The 23798-nt window shown below is 38.4% G+C and overlaps 1 protein-coding gene across 1 annotated transcript; it reads left to right on the plus strand.

Moving 5' to 3' along the window:
• Positions 1 to 14926: 14926 nt before the first annotated feature.
• On the plus strand, positions 14927 to 22112 carry LOC133728482 (polyadenylate-binding protein-interacting protein 9-like). Its single transcript, XM_062155888.1, has 10 exons — positions 14927 to 15641; positions 16571 to 16681; positions 16778 to 16822; positions 18984 to 19056; positions 19144 to 19256; positions 19350 to 19409; positions 19527 to 19574; positions 19662 to 19730; positions 21523 to 21584; positions 21659 to 22112. Exons 1-10 carry the CDS (start codon positions 15375 to 15377, stop codon positions 21714 to 21716), a joined length of 906 nt encoding a protein of 301 aa, XP_062011872.1. The 5' UTR covers positions 14927 to 15374; the 3' UTR covers positions 21717 to 22112.
• The last annotated feature ends 1686 nt before the right edge of the window (positions 22113 to 23798 follow it).

Genomic DNA, 23798 nt, shown 5'->3' on the forward strand with positions numbered 1-23798 from the left:
AACCACTGAAGCACGAGAGGCTCTCAACAATATAAGTGCAAAGTTTATATTTATTTCATCATAGGCAACTTTTCTTGGTGGTGGAGACAAGTCAGACAACAACTTTTTTTTTTGGGAACTTGTCTGACTTTCTTGGTGGTGGAGACAGCTTTTCATTACTTTTCTTTTCTTTTCTTATCCTCCCTTCCACACCGTCCTTTCTTTTTTTTTTTTTTTTTGAGAAAACCGTCCTTTCTTTTCTTGTCTTGGTGGCTACATCAACTTTTCATTTCTTTAATGCTTGGGAAGTGAGGCAGCAACTGAGCAACGTGGAGAGCAGCTTTTCTTTTCTTTAATCCCAGATATGAGATTATAAACTATCATGTCTCTTTGAAATGCAAAATCTGACCCCTCCTCTCCTCTCCTTCTTTTTTTTTTTTGACGAGAATCTCCTCTTCTCCTCTTCTTCTTCTTCTTGCATATGGGATTTCGATGTGGGCAAAACGGTGAGCCCTCTCCTTTTCAGCTTCAATACTGCTTGCCGTGGCGGTGAGCTAGGGAGCTGCCTTAGGCCGATTTGGAACGAGGTGGTGATTTGCCGTCGACGGGTTGCTGAAGATGCTGGTCCAGTCGACGATCCGAGCTAACTTCTTTGAGCGGGAGAAGGAGGATTAGGAGGAGGAGGTCGGGTCCGGTCTATGGAGGTTTAGGAGGAGGAGCTGGCTTGGGAGGAGAGCGAGAGAAGCTGAGATGGTTTCGAAAGGCCGAGACAGACACTAGCAACTGAAACTAAATACGGGTCGGTTCGGGCTTTCGGTCTCTGCATATTTGAGGCCCGAGACCGAACCGAGAAAATATATTCGGGTCGGGTCTTAGACCGAACCGATATTTTCAAAGTCAAAACCGAACCGAATCGGGCTTTTTGGCTCGGTTCGGGTCGGGTTTTCGGGTCCGGACGCCCACCCCTACAAGCAAGCATTCATCAATGGAAAAGTAGTAAACTAAAGTCTCATCTTGAATTAAAAGAAAATAAAATCAAAAGTCAAATCATCTTGTAGTTCATGTCTAGGGGCTTCAAGCAGCCCCCTAACTAATAAAAACTAGTTAAACATAGAAGAAACAAAATTAACTAAAGAAGGGGAGGAAGAGAGAGAGAGAGAGAGAGAGAGGGCTGCTGCAGATTGATCTCCTTTTTATATGCTTAGAGGTTGCCTCATCTTTCTTGTTGTGTTGGAAATCCAAAACCTAAAAGAATTAGGGTTCACGTGCTTAGGTGGAGTTTTCCTATTGGCTCTTGAACTTGATAACTTATTCCAACAATTCACATCGTGCCATTTAGTCAGAATATGATGCACAGACTCGTCCTCGGGCTTTTCGGTGTGATTTGGACTTCGAAACATAAATTCCCGTCCAACCTCAGATTCACGTGCAATCTGACCTTCTTGTACTAAATTGGCCATAAGTTCCTTTAGAAAAATGATATTGACGAGCCGTAAAAATCTGAAAACTAGACATCCGAAGCTTTCCATCAATATAAAGATCATCCTCTGGATCGTTGTGAACTGGTCTCAGTCCTCTGTTGAAGTTGACTGATCTGCACAGGCAGATTTGCCTATTTTGCCTTTCAATCCCTCTTTTACTTCTTTTCTCCTTCTTTGCTCCAAGATACCTATAAAACAAATAAACAACGTAAAGAACAAGAAAATACACTAAACTAACAAAGAAAGTATAGAGATTAACGTTATTAACATCGTATAATTATGCTCCTATCATAAATCGCAAATGCGTGAAATCCAGATTTTAAAATCATTTTATTAGCTTTTATTTATTTATGGATTAAATACTTGTTACTCCTCAAACTTTGCCATGAAAAACAATTTAGTCCCTCGACTTTTAAATTAATCTGGATAGTCCTTATTCTTTGCAAATCTCACACAACAGGTCCAAAATGACATTTATACCCCTCATTTCCTTTTTTTTATATATATTTTTTATTTTTCTCTATTTTTTTATTTTATTTTACGTTTTAATTAATTCTTTTTTTTTTCTTTTTATCTCTTCTTCTTCTTCTCTCTCTCAGCTCTCTCTCTCTCTCTTGGGATTGGGGATTCTCGGCCATGGCCTCCATGACAAGTAAACAAATGCTCTGATGACTCTGCAGCTCCCCGCTCCAGTTCCCCAACCCCAATTACAGCTCCAACCAGCCAGCTTCGATCCCATTTCCGACCAACCTGCCTCCACCGAGCTCTACTCGTAACCCACCACTCAAACCCCTAATCTCTCACCCTCCTCTGCCTCTTCTGTTCCACCGAACCCCAACCAGAAATCCTAACACCCAAACCGGATCCGCATCTAACGCCCCACTCGATCCCCAAAATGGATCCACCACCCCGACGACACCACCACCCCAAATGCTAAGACCCAGGAAGCTATGTCGGCTTCGGAGCCCAGAAAAGCTCAAGAACATTATCAGTAGATCGAGATGGCGCCGGCCCAGGAGCTTGGCGGAGTTGAGGCTGCAGGTGGCACCGCAGCTGGCGGTGTAGATCAAGATGGAGAGGCTAGGGTTTCGATTTTGGGTTTGGTGAGGTTGAAGCAGGCGTTGAGGGAGTGGGAGTGGGAGTGGGAGCGGGCGGCGTCGTGGTCGACGATGAGAGGGACGACGAAGAACTGGTGGGGGGAGTTGGTGAGCTTGATTTTACAGAAGCAGGGAGAGGAGGTTTTGAGTTTTTCAAATTTGGGGATTTGGAGAGAGAGAGAGAGAGAGATCGCTGGCCACGAGGCTCGGGCCAGGGGGGCGAGCACGAAGGCTTCTCCGACGTTCTTTTTTATCTGGGTTTTGCCAAGCTCGCAGTTTTTTCTACAACGTTCTGTTTTGTATCTTGGAGTTTTGATATGTTCTTGGATGTGTGAATTTATATGGATTCTGTGAAAAGTTTGTTTCTTTGATCGAGATCGGTGACGGTGGCGGGTCGATGGTGAGGAGGCCGTAGGTGGAGGAGGTGAGGGAGTTAATGTGGGATCAGCCACTGCTAGCGCCACATTTCGGTAAATGTTGCTGCTGGTGCTAGAAGAAGAAGAGGTGGAAGAAGAAGAGAGAAATGGCCACATTTCGGTAATAGAGAAAAAAATTAAAATAATAATAAAAATAGAAAATGAGGGGCATAATAGTCATTTTGGATTATTTTGGACTTGTTATATGAGAATTAGAGAGAATAATGACTATCCAGTTTAATTTGAAAGCGAGGGACTAAACTGTTTTTCAGGCAAAAGTTTGAGGAGTAACAAGTATTTAATCCTTTATTTATTTCTTGGAATTCATTCTTTTGTTTTAGTTATGTACGTTTAGTGAAATATTTAGTTTTTTGACCATATTGCAAAATTTTTGCCAACGTTTTATTGGATCATTTTTGTCTAATCATATACTTAATACATGTTCTCATTTCACTTGAAAAGAGAAAACATGAAACCCTACAAAATTGACAGATCGGGGGACATTTGCATAGCTTTTACCAATGAAGATTAGATTTATAAGGGTGTGAGCCACCAAGTTGGTTAAAAGTGGAGTAATAATTTGACCATTAGTATGAGTCGTGAGCTTATTGGTTAGGTCAAAAGTTTTTTTTAATTATTATTATTATTTTTTTTATATCAAAGAAGCATTTCATTAATCCAATGAAATTACAACGACAATGGATATCTACTGGCCTCATCAAAACCTTTCCCAAAGGGACTTGGAAAGAGCACCACACCCAGACAATACTAATTAGTTTGGAATAAGTCCATCTCAATACAACTATGAAGCCATGAAGGCCCTGAATGTAAACAAAGCATTGGATTATCATATTTAAGAGCTTCTTTCACAATCTTGTGTGCAACGTACTTTATTGAATTTACAGCTGACATGACTCCAACTGCATTAGTCAAACTGTCTCATAGCCTCCTTAGCTTGATCCAACACGTTCCCTTCTCACTTAGATCCTCTGCATTATCATGGAGAGTATTAATCACATTGAGAGCATCTCGCTCAACCTCCAACCTACTAAATCTAACATGGATTGCAAACTTCAAATCGTATAATAGTTCAAAGGCCTCCGCTGCTCTTGGTTTCAGCTTACCTCGTTGTTATACTGTCAATGCATCTCTTAAACTTCCAAATTCATCCCGAAACACGGCCTCCAGCCCCACATAGCCATTACTTTCAACAAGCAGCATCAAGATTGAGCTTAATGAAGTTATGCTTCAGTGGCTGCCATTTTACTAGACTGTGTTGTGCGTACTAAGGCACTGCATTTTGTTGGCAGACTCAAATTCAGCCTTCTAGTTTGCAGCTGCACTTACCAACTCAGTAGGAGACATATGTTTCTCACCATACCTCTAGAGATTCTTATTTCTTCATAACCACCACATAATATAATCAAACTCTTCAAGGTCTGTTCCACAAGCAATTGAATTGACATGCATGTGAAAACAAATCCAAAAAAGATGGTTCTTTCCAAACTTTACACACTTCACTAAGAAATAAAAGCTTCCATACTTGACGCGCACAAGGCCACTCCTACAGCACATGTAAAACTGATTCCACAAGATCTCCATACTGCCAACAAGAGGAATTGTTCGAGTTCTTACGTGAAACCAATATATATGTACATGGTAGAAATTCCTTACATGCTCGTCACAAGAAAACTTTAATTTTATGAGGTACATACAACTCCCTAACTTTCTTCCATAACATGGCAGTTAAACTTGATGTACTATTCATGCTGGTACCACCTGTTCTTGCACTCCTTCTATCTTGCAACCCCACTGCCACCCAATGACTTGACTTTACAGAATAATTTCCATTTTTAGTAAAATGCCATACTAACCTGTCTTCCTCCCAAAGGCATAGAAAGAATCATTTCTGCTTCATGAGAAAGAAAAAGTTCTTGAATCAACTGTGCATTCCAATTGCCTTCAGTTGTTACTAACTCCTCCACCTTCATATTTCTGGGAACCCTCAAAGGAGATATCACTTTAAACGTTGAAAGACATGGCATCCAACGATCAGCTTTAACTCTAATAATCTTCCCATTACTAACCCTCCACCTAGTTCCAGGGTCAAGCAGCTCTTTACCCCAAATCATTGCTCTCCATATGTTAGACAGAGGAGAACCCAGCTTCGCATATCCAAAAAATAAGTGTCTTTGCCTGAAGCAAAGTACTGATCACCAAAGACTAAGGACTCTAGAAAATTCTCCAAACAATTTTGGCAAGCATGGCTTGATTAAAAGCTCGGAAATCCCTCAACCCCAACCCCCCTTCTTTTTTCTTACAAAGCTCCTCCTATTTACACCAGCTGAATTCTACGTACTTCTCCCCCCTTTCCCCCACCAAAACCTGCTAACTTTTGATTGAAAACTCTTACAAATGCTCAGCGAAAGCTTGAACACGCTCATCAAGTACATAGGAATTGCCTGGGCCACAGCCTTAATAAGAACAAGTTTCCCAGCCTTCGACAAAAAGTTACCTTGCCATCCTTGAAGGTGGAAATCTAGTCGTTCCTCAAGCTTCTTGAAATTTTCTATTTTATCTCTTCCAATTGTAGTTGGGAGTCCAAGATATTTCTCATGAAAATCCACTACCGGTACATTCATAATGTCTTATATTTCCTGCCAAAAGGTCATTTTGGTTAAATCTGTAAGACCTCGGAAATTTGTTATTAATTCCTAAATGTTTCCTGGGATTAATAAAGTGTTTGTTTGTACGATTTCGTGGTTCGAGGGTGGAGTGGAATTATTTTCAGACGAATAATTATTCGAAGTGCACGTTTTAGGGGGGTTACGAAGTTTGAATTTTCATACGTTAGGTTTCTGCAGAAACTTCCTTCACAAAAGTTGTAGAGCGCGTCGATACGAGTTCGTGGACATGTGGAACACGGAAATCGGAGTTCGTATAAGAAAGTTATGAACGATTGAAAATTTGGGAAATTTCTATAAATATGATAAATTCCGGGATTTTTCATTAAATCCCAAAATTTCACTTTTTCTCATTTTCCTCCCCAGATTCTCTCTGTTCTCTCTCCTCCGCGCAACCCGACCCGAGGCGAAACCCAGAATCCGACCCGACTGAATCTTCCACCTCCAGCCACCAACGGCGACGCAACCACCGGTCACGTGGGTGTAGAAGGGCGCTTATACTTGTAGTCTTCCACTGTGTAGTGAGTTGGTGAGAGTGGTTACACGTTGAATTGATATTCAGTTTAATTTGTAAACTATTGTAATGTAATATGTGACTCTAAAGAACGAGTCGGTATTGACATTGTGAGTTCAGTTTGTTTGTTGCTTAGTTTATCTGAAAAATTTTCTAAGAGTCTTCTTGTGATTGTTTGTTCTCTCGTTTCGGATTTTGAATTCCTTTATTCAAAATTCGGGGCGTGACAGTTTGGTATCAGAGCGTAAGGTACATATTTGGTGATTGTCAGTACTACCCGAGTGATGGCCCGTCTACAGCGGATCCTCATCTGATGCTCTTCAGTACTGATATAATCATTGGGTATGTCGTAGTGTTAGGTGTCAGTCAAGGCATAAGTCTTTGGAACTTTAGGTTTGCCCTGTAGGTGAAGTGTAGGAGCTTTGAGTAGCTTCTTGAGTTGTAGTCTTTTGAGGAATGGGAACCTCTATATTAGACTCTGGTGGAGTGGTCGAGGATGGTTTTCATGGAAAATCGTATCCTTTGTGCGGAGTAGTCGTTTGGTTGTTGGGGTCATGGCGTTTGACCTATGCTTGTATGTAATGTTGGTACAAGTATTTGACCAGTAGTTGTTGTGTTTTTCCTGAGTTGGATCAGCAGATGATTTGGGATTGGAAGGTACTTATCGGTTATTAGTTTCTTGGTGATAGTGTTGTGATATAGTGGAGCATTCATTCCTGCACATCTGTTTGGTGTTTGGGATGGCTTCGGTATATCTAGCTAGCTGTTGGGGTGTGGTCTGAGTTCTAGTGTGGTAATGGGAATGATTGTGGAGTGCTGCTTCTCTGATTTTTGTTATAGTAGAGGTTTCGGCAATGCTGATTTTGTTTGTGGAATGCTTTGTGATGACTTATGTGTAGGTTAGCTGAGGCTAGACCTTACTGTGATTTTGGTTATGAGATGGTAGGAATTGATGAGTGATTGTGCATGCCTTATATCGATAGTGATCGAGACCTTGGTGTAGTTGTGATTTGGTGAAACAAATTCCTTGTGATTTGGAATGGTTTCACTGTGGCAAATTTATGTGTTGATTGAGTGATTGAATTGATGTTGTTGTTTTCAATTCTTGTGTAATGTTGGGGTTGTATGATTGGCGAAGTGATGCAGATACTGTTGTGAGAACAGGATTCTGGACTGTTGTTTTGTCTGTGTGATGTGCTGCAATTGCAGAGTTTTGATTCATGCAATGATTGATTTACCATCAAGTGGGGTGGTAGATGTCTTAGTGTGGTGATGCTCGGTATTGTACCGGTATCAGTGTGTTTGATCGTGGTACAGTGGGAAGGGATGATGATGCGACCATTGTTGGTGTCGGCTTGTATTCCAGACGGGACTACATAACAACTTGGATCGAGGGATATTGACTTGCTCAATATCTGGTTGAGGCTTAATGACGAGAGCATTTCTTTTGGGGATCGAGAATTGGATTCGAGCTGGATTTATTCGTACTTATGGGGGTGGTACGTGTAAATTTCGGGACGAAATTTCTTTAAGGAGGGTAGAATGTAAGACCTCGGAAATTTGTTATTAATTCCTAAATGTTTCCTGGGATTAATAAAGTGTTTGTTTGTATGATTTCGTGGTTCGAGGGTGAAGTGGAATTATTTTCGGACGAATAATTATTCAAAGTGCACGTTTTAGGGGGGTTACGAAGTTTGACTTTTCATACGTTAGGTTTTTGTGGAAACTTCCTTCACGAAAGTTGTAGAGCGCGTCGATACGAGTTCGTGGACATGTGGAACACGGAAATCGGAGTTTGTATGAGAAAGTTATGAACGATTGAAAATTTGGAAAATTTCTAATAATATGAGAAATTCCGGGATTTTTCATTAAATCCCAAAATTTCCCTTTTTCTCATTTTCCTCCCCAGATTCTCTCTGTTCTCTCTCCTCCGCGCAACTCGACCCGAGGCGAAACCCGGAATCCGACCCGACTGAATCTTCCACGTCCGGCCACCAACGGCGATGAAACCACCGGTCTCGGACTCAGACCAACGTCGTCGACCGCCCTTTGGTGCTCGCCGTCGACGATAACGGCTGGAAGTAGAAGATCGGAGCGCCCAAAGTTATGCTTTCGGGATCCGACCGGTTTTCTAATATCCGGCCGATTTCTTCACGGTTTTGGAATGTCCTCTTCCTGCTGATCATCCCCATATAGGCCTTGCATCTCGATTTTGAGTGTAGAGTGGTAGATCAAGGTTTGAAGTTTTCGACGTCCCTGATTCGATCTAGGATCTGATCAGACGCACGAGATTGATCCAACTTCCAGGCTTGATCTAGGACGATCTAGACCGAATCTCACTTAACTCCAGGTATGAAAGTGGCTCATCTCTTCATTTTGAACAAGTTTGTAGTTGGTCACTTTGCCATCAGAGGTGGTTGGCCGTCGTTGACCCGCCGCCGTTGACCGGGCGTTGACCGCCCACTTCCGGCGCGTCCAGCTTCTTTTTTGTGTTCTGTTTTCAGTTTATTCATCTACGCATCGATACGGTCGTTTTGATATATTATAAGGTTATTTTGGAGAAAGTTGATGCATGCTAGGGTTTCGGTTTTACGCATTATCTTCGGTTTGCAATCCGCGAGGATCCAACCGTTAGATCTTCGTATAATTTTGATAGGATGATTCCAAGGACGATCTATGGGAATCCAACCGTTGGATTGTCGTTTAAGTGTGTTTTGTGATTCGTTTGCTAAGTTGCAATCTTATTTGAATAGGTGATTGACTGTTTTGGTTGGGCGGACGGTTGTGATTGTGATTTTAGGTTGTATTGAAGACGCAGCTGGATTTGAGGTGAGTAAATCTCACGGTGTTTCGATTGATAAATTAGTTATGTTTTATTTTAATATATTTTATTGTTAGCATGAGAAATCATTTTCGAAACCAATTATTTTTTTTAAAATATATGAACTTGATCGACAACGGTTCATGGGTAAGTTAAAATATGGTTTTGATATAAAATGATTTTCGAGTAGTTAATTTATAAAACTATAGTTGGTATTAGTGGTCATTCCTGCGTGAATGATTACGTATATATATATATATATATATATATATATATATATATATATATATATATATATATTACGTGGAATATATATATGGATGGCGTGACATTGTGATGTGCGTATGAACTGTGAATTATTCAGAATGTGGTTTTGTGCGTTTACACTTTGTGGAAAATTCGTTATATCAGGGGCTTGTTGATTTGTCGTGTTGAAAGAGTAATTGAGTTGGGGTAACATTTTGAGTCATGTGGGATTCTTTGTAAATGTTTTCTGATCTTCGGATCTGGTGTTTATTGGGAGTTGATGGGTGATCATCTACTTTAGTCTGAGTCGATAGGTGAACATCGACTATCGACTTTAGTTTGGTGTTGATGGGTGATCATCGACTCTAGTGTGAGTTGTTGACCTGTGTGGTGACCTGTGTGATGATCTGTGTGACGACCTGTGTGGTGACCTGTGTGATGACCTGTGTGGTGTTCTGTGTGATGACCTGTGTGGGTGTGATGAGATGTGTGGTGGTTGGCGTTATTAATGGATGTTTTTAGTAAATGTTTCTATTATTTCTAGTATTGTATTGTTTGTTTTCTTGGTAATCTCCTGAACTAAATTCTATGCAGGGATTACTGCCTTTTGTATTGTTTGTTTTTAATGTAATCTCCTGAACTAAGTTATATGCAGGGATTACTGTCTTTTGAATTGTTTGTTTAATGTAAATTCCTGAACTAAACTCTATGCAGGGATTTATATGATTTCTTTTGTTTGTTTTCATGTGATCTCCTGAACTAAGTTTCTATGCAGGGATTACTGATTTTGCTCAATTCTTATTGTGGGTTGTGATCTGTAGTGATGGGGAAGTGAGTTGTGAGGTCATCGTTTTGACAAATGATTTATGTTGAGGGGAAGTGAATGTGATTTGTCGTTGAGCATGATATGATATGAACTTGATGTTTGGTTGTGTTTTATGTAATTATATATTGTTGCTTTAATTCATCTCACGAATTGAGAAATTATAAGCATGCGTGACGTGAGTCACTTTATTTGAGTTTACTCATACGGGCTTAAAAGCTTACCGGGTTTGTTTTGTTCATTCCCGGTGCACTATTCTATGGTGTAGGGTTTATTGTGCAGGTTAGAATATCGGGTGATCGTTATCGAAGCTGAGGTGGACTTTCCGTCACGTGGGTGTAGAAGGACGCTTATACTTGTAGTCTTTCGCTGTGTAGTGAGTTGGTGAGAGTGGTTACACGTTGAATTGATATTCAGTTTAATTTGTAAACTATTGTAATGTAATATGTGACTCTAAAGAACGAGTCGGTATTGACATTGTGAGTTCAGTTTGTTTGTTGCTTAGTTTATCTGAAAATTTTTCTAAGAGTCTTCTTGTGATTGTTTGTTCTCGCGTTTCGGATTTTGAATTCTTTTATTCAAAATTCAAAATTCGGGGCGTGACAAAATCATCCAAACCATAAAAATGCTTTTGGTTGAATAAAATAGATATCATTTTCCGTAGGAATTTGTATGTACCATTCTGTATATGAGAAGGACATCTCTTCTTTTTATAGGAATTTTATATCGGTAATAAGTCCCTACCGATTTGTGGTAGGGCGATGCCGGTTTTGTCTCGGGCTGCACACCTTGTGTGCCTTGTCTACCCTAGGTAGGCGGTGAGTTCTTTGTTTCATCATATGATCGCTACCTCCTAGTGACATGACAGAGTGAAACTAAGTGTCACCGGATTTATTTTCCGGTGGCACCATAGTGGAAAAACTGATCTTATTAATATATTATGACATCAAGTAAACATTTACTTTTTGGTATGTCACCACAATTATAAAGCAAATGAAGTAGCTAGTAGAGCACTCTTTGCTAATTAGTGCTTGTTAGAATACATTTTTTTTAGTTGAGACTCTTGTTATAATTTTAGGAAGTTCTCTCAATGCGTACTGTAAATTGGGGTATAGGCACCATGTCCCCCCTATATATTCTATGGTTTCTTTAATCAATGCTTGAGAATAGCTGCACTGACACTTACTTAAAAAAAAAAATAATAATAATAAAAAAGAAGAAGCATGTCTCTAGTATACCCTAAAGGAATAGTATGAGAAAAATTGACAATTGGCTTTGCAATATTCATATTCAATTGCATTTCTGCTTGCAGTGGTGGCAAATGTCAAACTTTATGCCCTAACTCCATCCATTTTATTTCAACCTTAATTCAATTTAGTCTTAGCATACTTTTATTGCAACTAGTCAAGTTAAACAAACAATGTCTTAGCTTCTCAAGAGCCTAAGCATTGTGATTCACGTATAAAATGTGCATTCATTTTAGTTTTCCCTTTAGGTGTAAGCCCTAACTAGTGAGATGAACTCAAATTATCATGGGTTCGATAACCTATCCTTAATCCTCTATTCTACAACATTTAACTTATACTTGGAGTGGACTTTATGTCAGGGAACCATCCACTAGTGAAGTAAGAACTAGACCTCTAAATAGACTAGATTTTGATCCGGACCCGCTCCAGATCCGTGGCTATTGGACGGGTTTGGATCAAAAAATTTGATCCGTTGATCCGTTAATGATCCGAATCCGTTAACCCGTTTATTTAACGGATCAAATACGGATTTAGGTCGATCCGATCCGTTAATGATCCAGCCTGTTTTTGTAATAATAAAATATTATTTTTTATTAATATATTATTATTTCTTTAAAATATAAAATATAAAATATGAAGAATTTCTAATACAAATTTTTTTGCAGAAATCTAAGGGACAGTCCATCACCCAAGACTCCAAGAAACATTAAGAATTTTGATAATGTAATGCTACTTTTGGTGATATTTTTCATGTTGTTTTAATATTTTATTAATATCTTATGAGATATCATGATATAAATTTAATATTTATATTTAAAATTTTAAAAAAATATTTGAAATTATAAACGGGTCGGATTAGCGGATCGGGTATCCGTTAATCCGCGCGGATACCGATTTGGATCAAGCTATTAATGATCTGCCGGGTTAACGGAGCGGGTTTGGATCAATTTTTTTTTTAAGTAAACGGATTTGGATTTAGGTCGATCCGATCCAAATCCGGTCCATTTACAGATCTAGCAAGAAAGGGGTAATTGAAAATTGCATAGCATCATGGGCTTAATTTTTTTGAAACCTAACACAAATAAGGCTCACGTGCCCAATTGGCTCGTTAATCTCCAAAACACCTAGCCCAAGCCACACCCCACTCGATCAGAATTGTTAACCAACAACAAGATCAACAACAAATTGTCTTGTCTAACCCTTCATCCACTTGTTCAAGATATGTTTTTCTAAGACTAGCGGCTATGTCTCTCTCTCTAACTCTCTCACGAGAGAATGTCCGCTCGTGGCTATCTAATCCTAATGGCGGCGGTATACCTACGACCGGAAAGGTGGGTTTTTCCCTCTTTTCTGTTTGCTCTTCTGGTGACGGTGGTGGCTTTCAGTTTCATCGTGTCTCCGATTTTGCTTCATTTGGTCATCTTGTGTTGATCAGAGGCACCTTTGCTCTATGATTGGCGGGTTCTCTTGGCGGTGGTCCTCTAATAGCGGCTGCGAAGGTGGCGTGTGATGGGTTAGCGATGTGGTTTTGTCTGGGCAGCTCGGTGATGGTGGAAGGAGAGTGGGCAGCGAGGCTTCTGGCTGTCTCCTATTTTCTGTCGACGACGATCGAATCTGGGGGACTGGATCTCGGTTTAGTGGTGATGGAGCTGAGTGATGGTGGTAGTGGTCCTGTGATGGAAGACGACCAATCTCAGGTCGGGTTTTGTGGTGGCGATACTATTGCCGGTTGTCATGCTGGAATTTACGATGGAGGTGAGGCCAATGGTAGCGGCTTTGCAAGGACTGAGATCGTCAGGCTTGCTAGGGTTTCCCTAGGTTCTGTTTTTGGGCCCTTGGTTGGGGCTGGGGCCTTTATGGGGGCTGGGAGTTGCCTAAAGATGGTGGAGATGTTGGGGATGCAGGTGCAGCATCCTCAACTAGCAATTTTTAAATTTCGTTTAGGTCACAAAATCTAGTTTGCTCGGTTGTTACATTTATTTAACTTGCTTATGAGTTTCTAGGTTTTGTTAGAATAAAGGTGCGTAAATTTCCTTAAAAGGTGGGTGTACCCGGGAGTGCGAGGTTCTATTTTTTTAAAATAGGTATTTTGTATGTCCTAAAAGACGGCTCTTTCTGTCAGCCCCACTGGAGTGTGTCGTTTCTCGTACTGCTTACTGAATTAAAATTGGTTGACCTCCTTCGATTAAAAAAATATATATATGTTTTCCTAAAAAAAAGTTTGTTAAAAATAAAATTAGTATGAAACAAAGGAAATTTATAAAAAAAAATTTGGAAATAAGATTGAAAATATATATTTTAAATTTGTTATGAGGGAATAAAACGATAATTTGATTAAAATTAAATGTATTTCATCCATAAAGATCTTAAGCTCTCGTTTGGTTCGCGAAGTTGAAGTATCGAGAAAGAAAACTTAATTTTATCTTGTGTTTGAGCTGTAAAAGGAAGAAAACACTTTCTTAAATAAATGAATAATAAGGGAGAAAGTGATTCATTCCGTACACTCAAATGATTTATTTTTTCATTTTTTCCTTGCATTTATTACTTATATATCATTATTTTACTGCATTAATTACAAACTTTTTAATCACTTTCTTGATAACTTTTCTTATGTTACCAAACACTGAAATAGAAAGTTCATGAGAAATCTAATTTCTCATTTCATGAGAAAAATAAAGAAATTGCGTCAACCGAACGAGGTTTAAATTTTTTTATGGTTATATCACTTTCACTTTCATATTCTGTCTTAGAAGACGATAAAAAAAACTGTTTTGAACTAAAAACATTTCCCAGTCCATCAATTAACATGTAAAATTATTGGAGACATGGAGTTAACTTCAAAAGAAAAATCAGAATTAACATGTGGCACATAAAATTCCTCCGCATGGTCCACACTCCACACCCTTTTAATTCCAAACTAAACCCTACAACCAAAAGTCAAAACTCTCTAAACCAACCACAGTGCCTAAAAGCAAGAACATATTCGTTACGGCAAAACAAAATTGCAGAAGGCATAAATAAAGTAGATTGTTTACATAGACATTAACAATACTACATAATATTTTCTTGGCCTCAAGTGTAGTGCTTTATTCTAGGAACCAGAAAAGCTATGGTAAAATGAATATATGCACTAATGTTGTTGAAATTCTTATAAATATATCAAAAAGTTGGCTTACAGTTTATTAATGTATCAATATATGTAGATTAATTTGTTATTAAGGTAGACTAACTCCATTCAATTCGTATGTTAGCTTAACCTGATCTCGACCTTATAATGCCGGTCTATATTTTTTCACATAATTTTTTTTGTTTTTTATAAAAAACACCTTAACGTTGGCGGAGACATAAGTAGTTATGCATGACATATATCTATCTATCTGTAATACTGACACTGGTTGCACAATACACACCGATTAGAGTCAGGGAGCAAAATATAGAAACAAATATAAAAGGAAAAAAACTTTGTTATTGCTTAAGTCACCCTACGTGGGCTCCTCCTTCCCCTTTCTCATTTTTCATGCCCCATTCATAGTTTAGCACACACACTCAACTCTCTGTATCTCTACTCTGAAACCCAAAGCCAAATTGCCAAACCCAAAATCATAAAAACCCATAAAAGAAAAAAAATAGAGAAAATAAAAAGAGAGAGAGAAGTAAAGGGTTACTCAGCATTTAGCAATAAAAGCCAAACCCAAGGCCAACTGTTTGCTCCTCCCAACACCTCCATTTCCATCAACAACACCTCAGCTCTGATCATTGTCCACTAAACCCATATTCCTCTTTCAGCTATTTTATTCTCTCTCTCACTATTTTCCCTTAAATTTTCTTCCTTTTTTTTGCTGTTTTCGTTGAGTTGCATTCCAAATTCTCAAGCTTTAATAAAACCCTCCTCATTTCCTGAGGAGTAGATAGCAACAAACACAGGGAAGGAAGAACTAGAAAGCAGCTTAATTTCGTCATATTTAGCTCTGTTCTTCAAATTTATCGTACAAAGTTTCAATCTTTCTGCACTAGTTTTCTATATTTTTTTGTTGTTGTTGAATTTGTCTGCGGGGGTTTAGATTCTATGGCCGCGGTTGCTGAGATTGCCGGTGAGGCAGCCTCTGCCAACAACCAGAACTTGGATTCAATATCAAAACCCGTATCTGAATCGAAACCCAAATCGGAATTCGATGTGCAGAAGCTGGTGGATATGTTCACCAAGTTGAACCCTTTAGCCAAAGAGTTCTTCCCTTCATCTTACTCACCTCTGCAAAATCACAATTTTGATAACTCTTTTGCTGTCAATAACAATAAGCTCTTGCCCACTGACAATCAGGCCAACAATCGAAGGGTACTCATCTTTCTCTTTTGATCCCCTTTTTTTTCTTTTTTGGTTTTTGTTGGAATTATGTTTAGTTTTAGTTAAGTGAGCTGTGGGTTTTTTTTTTTTTTCTTGTTTATAGTAGTTGTGATGGAATGTGATGTGAATTGGGTTTCTTGTTGACTTGGTAGCTGTTTGTGTTGTCGGTAAAAGAAGTTCATTTCATTCTACAACAGTTTTTGTGTTGGTGATTATTTGTGATTAAAAAGTTGAGCTACTATTATGGATAGTTATGTAAATGAAAAGGATTTATGGATTCAAGCAATGTAACCAGTTGTATTTTCTGGTCACATTGAGCTGTCCACTGGTATTGTTTGAATTCATGATTTGATGTTTTTATGCTTGTTGGTCTGGTGAGTTTAGTGGGTTTGTGATTGCCCTTTAAATTTTTTATTTTTAGTCTGTTTATCTGCACGTGTTGGAAGTCATCTGCTTCTGCAGCTAGCAAGAATTTTTCGGATATGTTTATCAATAGACTTTCAACATGGGGTTTTGTTCGGTGCATTTTTGAATTATGCTCGTGATATCATCTTGTAGTTATTGTTGCCGTAACTGCGACTATTATTTTTCTATTATCAGTATTATTGTTAATTGTTGTAGTGATCTGATTGTTGGAACTTATTAATGGAGAACCTTTGTGAAGTTTGTTCTGTGGAACCACTTTGTTTGAAAAACAGACGCTTGTTTCATAATGAAGTTGCTTGCTGTAAGGATGACCTGCACTAGTTATTGCTGTTCTTTTTTTCTTCATTGCATTTGGTTAAATTTATTTATACTGTTGGTTGTTCACGGTGAAGAAATAACTATATTCAGGGTTATAGAAGGTTACATTCTCCGCCAAAGTTGTCATTTTCCGTCATTGTATTTGGTTATTAATTTGTGCTGTTCGTGATTTCCAGAGAAGAAATAACTATAATCAGGGGAAGAGAAGGTTGAGTGGGAGAGCCTTCAGAGCTGAGCGCGAAAATAGTATTAGACGAACAGTTTATGTTTCTGATATTGATCAGCAAGTAAGTTGATTGGAAGATCTTAATATGTATTTGGGTTCTGTATCTTTAGACTTTGAAATAACTAGCAGCTATGAACACTCTCCTTTTCTAATGTAGGTTACCGAAGAGCGTCTTGCTGCCATATTTAGTAATTGTGGACAAGTATGTTGCATTGCTTTCCTGACCTCCACTTTAAGTTTTCAGAAAGGGTGATTATGTTAGTAAATTTGTTGAGTTCAAACCTAGGTGCTTCCTTTTGTTTCTTTGCTTTCTCTATACTCTTGGGTCAAGTTACTTTAGAGCAGTAATTCCATAACAATACATTGCTTTTCGATGTCCTGAAATAAGCAATCACTTTCCAGAATGAAGTTTAGTGTTAAGTTTGTCCCCTTGCAACAATCATTTGAATCACAAAGAATGAGGACTGTGATCATGTGAGAAGTTTTTGGTAGCAGTTTTGCCAAATTTCATGTGATTATCCTCTGGCATTGGTTGTTTAAGAGCATTATAGATGTCTTTATAATTGAAACTCGTATGCAAGGTTTTTATTGTTATTTTTTTCCCAGTATAAAAATGATACATTTTGCTTGATCCACGCGCAGAAATTGGTTCAATACTGAGGTTTGCCTTAATGCTCTTCTGGCCAAGAGTATTATGTGCTGTTTCCGGTTTTTTATCTACATCATGTCATTCATGTGTGTCTCTTTCTGAATAAGTTGGCTCTGTATGAAATCATGTTATTAAAATGTGAGAAATTAATTAAAGTTAAGAAGTGTAAGGTTCGTTTTCGTATTAATGTCAAACCTCGATCGAAATATGTTGCTTCCTCTTTATGTTGTATAAATGATATTTGTTTTCCAAGTGAAGATTTGCTTGATTTTCTTTATTGATACAATATCTCTCTACAATAAGAGGAAAAGTGGTTTGGTTGAGATTTGTGGCTATGGCTTTGGTATATGTGAAAGTATTCTATTACTGTACAGGGTCTTTTTTTCATTTTTTTTATATTACTTTTGGACTTTAAATGCATGACTAAATTATAGGGATTATTTAACCGCTTGTCAGCTTTAGCCTAGTAACCATGAAATGTGTTCTCATGATTCAGTATTTCCATGTGGATCCATACATCCATGCGGTACTATTTTCCAGGGTCTTTCCTGCCCTTGAGGATGTTAAGGGCACAGTAGTTGTTGACGGCTGGAGTTTTTGAGAGGGTGAAATTGACATGGAAAATTACTGCCATTTTTCATGAGGCCTTGAGGTCACATGAAGATGGTTGAGCATTCCGTTTACGTTATTAAAGAATGATGGGGGCAATTTAAAATAACATTGGTTAGTAGTGTTGAAATTGAAAATTTAGGGACTTGATCCATACATGTCACCAGATTGAAGTTTCATTGACTGCCCTTTATGCGGTGTAGAATGTTGATTTGATGAAGAAACATGCTGATAAATGAGTATAATAAGATGCTAATGTTAAGGTTGAATTAGAAATAAAGATTATTCCATCTAGGGCAGGGAGCACCAAGGGGTGAGGAGGGGAGGAAATGCCATTTCACATGCGTTCTGCATGTGCATCTAAGACCTAAGGACACTTCAGTAGGGAAGTCGGAGCTCATTCAAGTCAATACACCAGTCTAGAATAACAGGGGTAGACAAAGGACATGATTATTCGAGATGTGGTGAATACTGTTGTTTTTGCTAGGCCTGACTGGCAGAGAATAGTGGATCCCAATTATTTTGGGGCTGATGGCTGAGTGGAGTTGCACTCAATTTCTTGAGCTAAAATGAGGTTAGGTTTTGGTGTAGTTACTATTACCATTTGGTGTTTTAAGTATTTGGAAGATGTGCTGTTGCATGACAAGACTTGATACTGTTTAGGAGTTTTAGCAAGGTTAGTTGTTGATTTCATTCTTTGGGCAAAAAGGGTGAATGAGTAGCGCATTGAAGACAGAAATTAGACACCGCTGTTAATGATATGTTATATGAATTTTTAGCAAGACCAGCGGGTCTCTTTCTTTATAATACATTTCTGCTGAACTGATTTGTGGTATTGACCTAACAGAGGCTGTAAATTTCTGATAATGTTTTGTGTCTGTGGGCTATGATGGATATCCGCTGCTCAATAAAAAATTCGCCCCTTTCGGGGTTTGCCAATGCTCTGAAACTACTTAATGCTATTCTTAGAAGGTTATGGGGCTAACACCCAGACTTTCAGACATAGCTCAATCATGAAGCCTTGATTTAGAGCTGGTGATGGTTGCTTCATCAAGTTAATGTCTTAGATGACACGTCTAAATTTTTTTTTTCTTTATATTTCAAGGTTGTTGACTGCCGAATTTGTGGTGATCCGCATTCAGTGCTCCGTTTTGCATTTGTGGAGTTTGCTGATGAGCGTAAGAATTTTTTGGTCTGCAAGCATTTGGTAACATGTTGTCATTACTTAAATATTGCATGTTACAGTTGAAGTTCTTTTTTGACAGATGGTGCGAGAGCAGCCTTGAACCTTGGTGGGACGATGCTAGGGTATTACCCCGTTAGGGTCTTACCTTCAAAAACTGCCATCCTTCCTGTGAATCCTACATTCCTCCCTAGGGTATCAATTACTCTCTAAAAATTTGTCTTTATTGTCTCATTGATGCATGCTAGTGAGGTTGCATTCTCAGAGATTTCCTAATTTCTTATACAGTCAGAAGATGAACGGGAAATGTGTAGCAGGACTGTATACTGTACAAATATCGATAAGAAGGTTTTCACTTTTCTTGTGAATCCTTTTGTCCCAGATGTTGTGGAATTGGGCATTAAGCCTTATACATGCATATATGGCAGTTGAATATCTGAAATATTTTGCTGGTTCTGTGTGCAGGTTTCTCAAGCTGAAGTCAAGAGTTTCTTTGAAACAGCTTGTGGTGAGGTAGGGAAGAATGTTATTTATTATTTATCGTTTTTATAGTCATATTTTGTGAGGTAATTTAATTCTTTTTTTTTTTCCTAACATCAGGTTACTCGTTTGAGGCTTTTGGGAGATCATGTGCATTCAACCCGTATAGCTTTTGTTGAATTTGCAATGGTAAGTTTATGTTTACAACATTAAGGTTGATGAAGATTAAAGTCAAGAAGTTTTGCTAAGATATGTGACTGAATTTGTTTATCCTAAAGTCTTGTCTATATAGTTCCCTTCCTTGGGAATACTTCTGTCACCAAATCTATCCCAAATTTTAGATACCAAGTGATTTGGCAAATGATATAACACTCTTATTTGTTGAACTGTTTGGGGTTCAGATAAAAAAGTAAGTGAGACCAAACATTATAATAAATCATTGCAACATTAATTGGTATCCAATTTGGGTTTTTGCTTTCTCATGTTTATCTTGAAATACAAGATCTATTGGAAGTTGGTCTATATATCTTTGCCAAACGGTTCCTCTTTTCTTTGTTGTTTGAATGGTCTATATATATTTTGTTTTTATTTTCTTAATTTTTGTTGCAAGCAACTCCATGGTTTTAATGGGAAAGAAAATGCAATTCTAACGTCTTTTGTATCAGCCCCAAAGATTAAATATAGTTGTATATAACTGTAACTAAATAAGTCTATCATCGTTTAAGCTTTGTTTTGATTTAACCATTCAAACAACAGAATCTACTCGTAATTCTTTGAAGTATCTCTGCATTCTTTTTGCTGTCTGAGTTTGATTATGTTTAAAATATCAAAATACTTGTTGGACCCGTATTCTAAGAGCATAAACTTTGGGGAAACAGCAATAGGCCAATAAAATTCTGCAGATGCATTATCTTATTGGCCTCTAGCTACACACTTGATGTCACAATGTTATTTATTATGGTCTAATATATCCAAAAAGAAATGAAATAGGAGGTGACAAATTATTTTTTTTATTTTTTATTTTATCTTTTGTATTATTGTTTGGTTTTTTTAATGCAAGTATATATATATATTTTTTGTCAGTGTTAATTTTGTACTGTTCTTTTAGCTTTTTTTATTCAGTTGTTGTGCTAGGCTCGACTGTGCACTCCCTTGGTAATGGCTTTGGAGTTTAGGATTTACCGTTCCTACTACATTGATGGCCCAACTAATGATAGCATATTTAACAAGAGTGAATAGTTTCTCTTTGAAAGGTCTCTATACCAATTACAGAAATTTTTACTCTGTAAAACAAGGGTTGAAGATTTGCTTGCGAAATAATTCAGGGTGCATGAATTTAAAATCTCTGTATCCGATTTCTTGTTGAAAATGTACATGGTTTCAGTATATTTGTTACTCTTGGACATTGGTTCCTTTTTCGATCCCATTCAATTGGAAGACAGAATCTTCCATCTCCCCAAGTATTCCCACCCCACTAGAGAAAAACACGGGCCTATTCTTTAGAGTATTTGTTGCAGCATAGCTCACGGATTGCACTATAGAGAACTTGCATTTTTGTTTTAAGTAATTTGTAACGATATTGCTTATGGCGGAGACAAGCTTGGTAAGAGATATACCCTTTTGCATTTATCTTTTTTCATGGACATGGGAACAGGTGGTCTCAACACCAATGTGGTTGTTTGTTTGGTTGAATTAGATTTCAGACTGTGAATCATGCACCACAGAAATAAAATAAGAATCTACCTGATGATTGAGTGAGAATTAGTAACAAAATATCCAGGTTATCTAAGAGAATATTTCCCCATAGGTGTTTGTATAGCCAAGAATATATATCATCTTTATCTCCTCTATCCTCCTTTCTGTTACATTTGATTGGCAGATTTGTTTGAGGAATTTTGAATCTTCTGCTGTATGGTTTTGAAGATAAAAGATCTATCTCTTGAAATAAATAATTTTCTTACGCTTTTTCTTTGATGAACAGGCAGAAAGTGCCATACTTGCACTGAACTGTAGCGGAATGGTGTTGGGAACACAACCCATCAGGTGTGGTCTCTAAACCAAATGACATTGCCTAAACTCCTCAAGTAGATTATCTCATATACATTGCAATTTTGTAGGGTAAGTCCTTCAAAGACACCTGTGCGGCCACGTGTCACTCGTCCAACGTTGCATTAACCCATACCATCGGGAAAGATCCATGGATGGAGCTTGGTAGGCGGGATTGACAAATGCAAAGAAACTTTCTTGTGTTTGAAGGGGTGATTATTATCTATTCCTTTCAGTATTTCCATCTTTTCCGTTGCAGTGGTTCTTTTTCTGTGACTGAAATATTCGGACCCCGCTTCAGTTGAAGTTTCAAGAGATGGTTTGGATTGACATATCTTAGCTTTTAACCTCGTCATTGATTTGAAAGTTCTAGTTCTAGTTCTAGTTCTAGTTAAGTTATGTTATGCTGTGATTGCGAGTATCTATCCTTGCTCATGCTTGTGACTTGTGCACGCACTCGAAAGCTTAAATACCAATTTGTATTTACCGAATAAACGGTGCGAGTGCAAAGTTGCAGTTTATCGATGCCCACTTGTCAAATTCCGTTGCAATCTATTTCTAGGATGCTCTAGTGACTGAGGAAAACCAGGGAGACTTGACCAAAGAATTGGAGGTACAGCTTTGTCCTCATATTTAGGTTCATTTCCATCCCCCATTAACCTGTTGCTGATCAATCTAGAGTCTGGAGTAGTGTGATTGTTCTACATGTTCTATCATTTGGGTTAGTTGAATCCATCTTTTTGGCTAACCTTGGGCGAGAACTTAACCTTACCTTCTTGCATTATAAATAATCAAATAAAAATAAAGCTCTCACGTCCTAGTTCTACTCCCCTTTTGGCCTCCTTTGGATCCAAAAAAGTATGATAGTTATCGATTAGTATTAGATGTGGCTATTATACGTGGAGTGACTTCCGGATGAGTGCAATCTCAACCCTTTTATGAACTGATCGACTTGTAGCCAGTTGCGAACCTAGGATCTTTTGTCAGCTAGGACGGACAGTTGAACTCTTTTACGAACTCTTATGTACAATTCCTTGTTGATGCGAATGGAACAAAATGAATTTGCAAAGCCCTCTACTACCATATTGATAAACTAAGGAAAAGAGAAGTGAATTAGTCAATTAGTCTAGTGATAAGTAATTTCTCTCTGAATTATTGGTTTGGTGTGGTGTTCAAGGTCTGTTTGCTAGATTTAGGGATCGACTCATGGTGTTGAGGGTTTCATTGGCGGCTTGGAGAGATTGTTTCGATGGGAGATGGAGGTAGGTGGGATCAGATCGTACTGCTATGACTGTCGGATTTGGATCTGGTTTGGAGATGGAAACGCGTTGGTGGTTATGGTTAGAGGGGGAGATTTGGTTGCCGTTTTGATCTGGTGGCCGATTCGAGCTGGTCTGGACATGAACACAAGTTGGTGGTTATGGCTGGAGTAGGAGGCTCCAGAGTCCAGAACGGGTTGGGTGGGCGATGTTGGTGGTGGTGCGCTGGCGGTGGTTGGTCAACAACGGCGGTGGCTGCGATAACAAAGGATTGGGCTGGGCTAGTGGCCTGTTTTCTCAACATACACTATGTTGGATAGTTTGTGGACCTGGACTCAGACTTTGGGCCCATATTGGGCTGATGGTGTTTTTATTGTTCTTTATTAATTTTGATTTTTACTTTTAGTAGGATGTGGCTTTATGTCAGCAATAAATATCTACCGAGTTGTGGTATGGTGGCGTGGACTCTGTTCGGTCCTGCACACTTTGTGTGCCTCACCTACCCTAGTTAAGCGGTAAGTTCATTGCTTTGTCAAATGGTCACAATCTCCTAGTAGCAGGATGAAACTAAGTGTCACCAGATTCGTTTTCCGGTATATTATGGCTTCAAGTAAACTAATTGGTGCATGGTATAATACATACTTTTTGTAGAAACTCTCGTTATTATCTCAGGATATTCTCCTTATGCTTATTGTAATTTGGGATTTAGGTATCATGTCCTCCCCTATGTATTCTGTAGTTACATTAATAATCAAGACTTAAAAACAGCCATTCTAGCCCTCTTTCAAAAAAAAAAAAAAAAATTCTCTCCAATGTAGTCTTAACGGAGGCCCAAAGTTTAATGTATGTAACTTTTGTCAAACTCAGCTACCACAATTAAGGGTAATTTTAGGGGTGGGCGCGGTGCGGCTCGGTTCGGTTTGAGGTCCAAACTGCAACCAAACCGCTTTTT

Source organism: Rosa rugosa, chromosome 2 (assembly GCF_958449725.1).
Source record: "Rosa rugosa chromosome 2, drRosRugo1.1, whole genome shotgun sequence".
Classification (NCBI taxonomy): Eukaryota; Viridiplantae; Streptophyta; class Magnoliopsida; order Rosales; family Rosaceae; genus Rosa; species Rosa rugosa.

Excerpts from the sequence above, each read along its gene's own strand:
- LOC133728482 (XM_062155888.1), top strand. The coding sequence starts at position 15,375 with ATGGCCGCGGTTGCTGAGATTGCCGGTGAGGCAGCCTCTGCCAACAAC. Across the intron at positions 19,257-19,349 it reads ATCCTACATTCCTCCCTAGG|TCAGAAGATGAACGGGAAAT; the intron begins GTATCAATTACT and ends TTTCTTATACAG. Across the intron at positions 19,410-19,526 it reads GTACAAATATCGATAAGAAG|GTTTCTCAAGCTGAAGTCAA; the intron begins GTTTTCACTTTT and ends TTCTGTGTGCAG.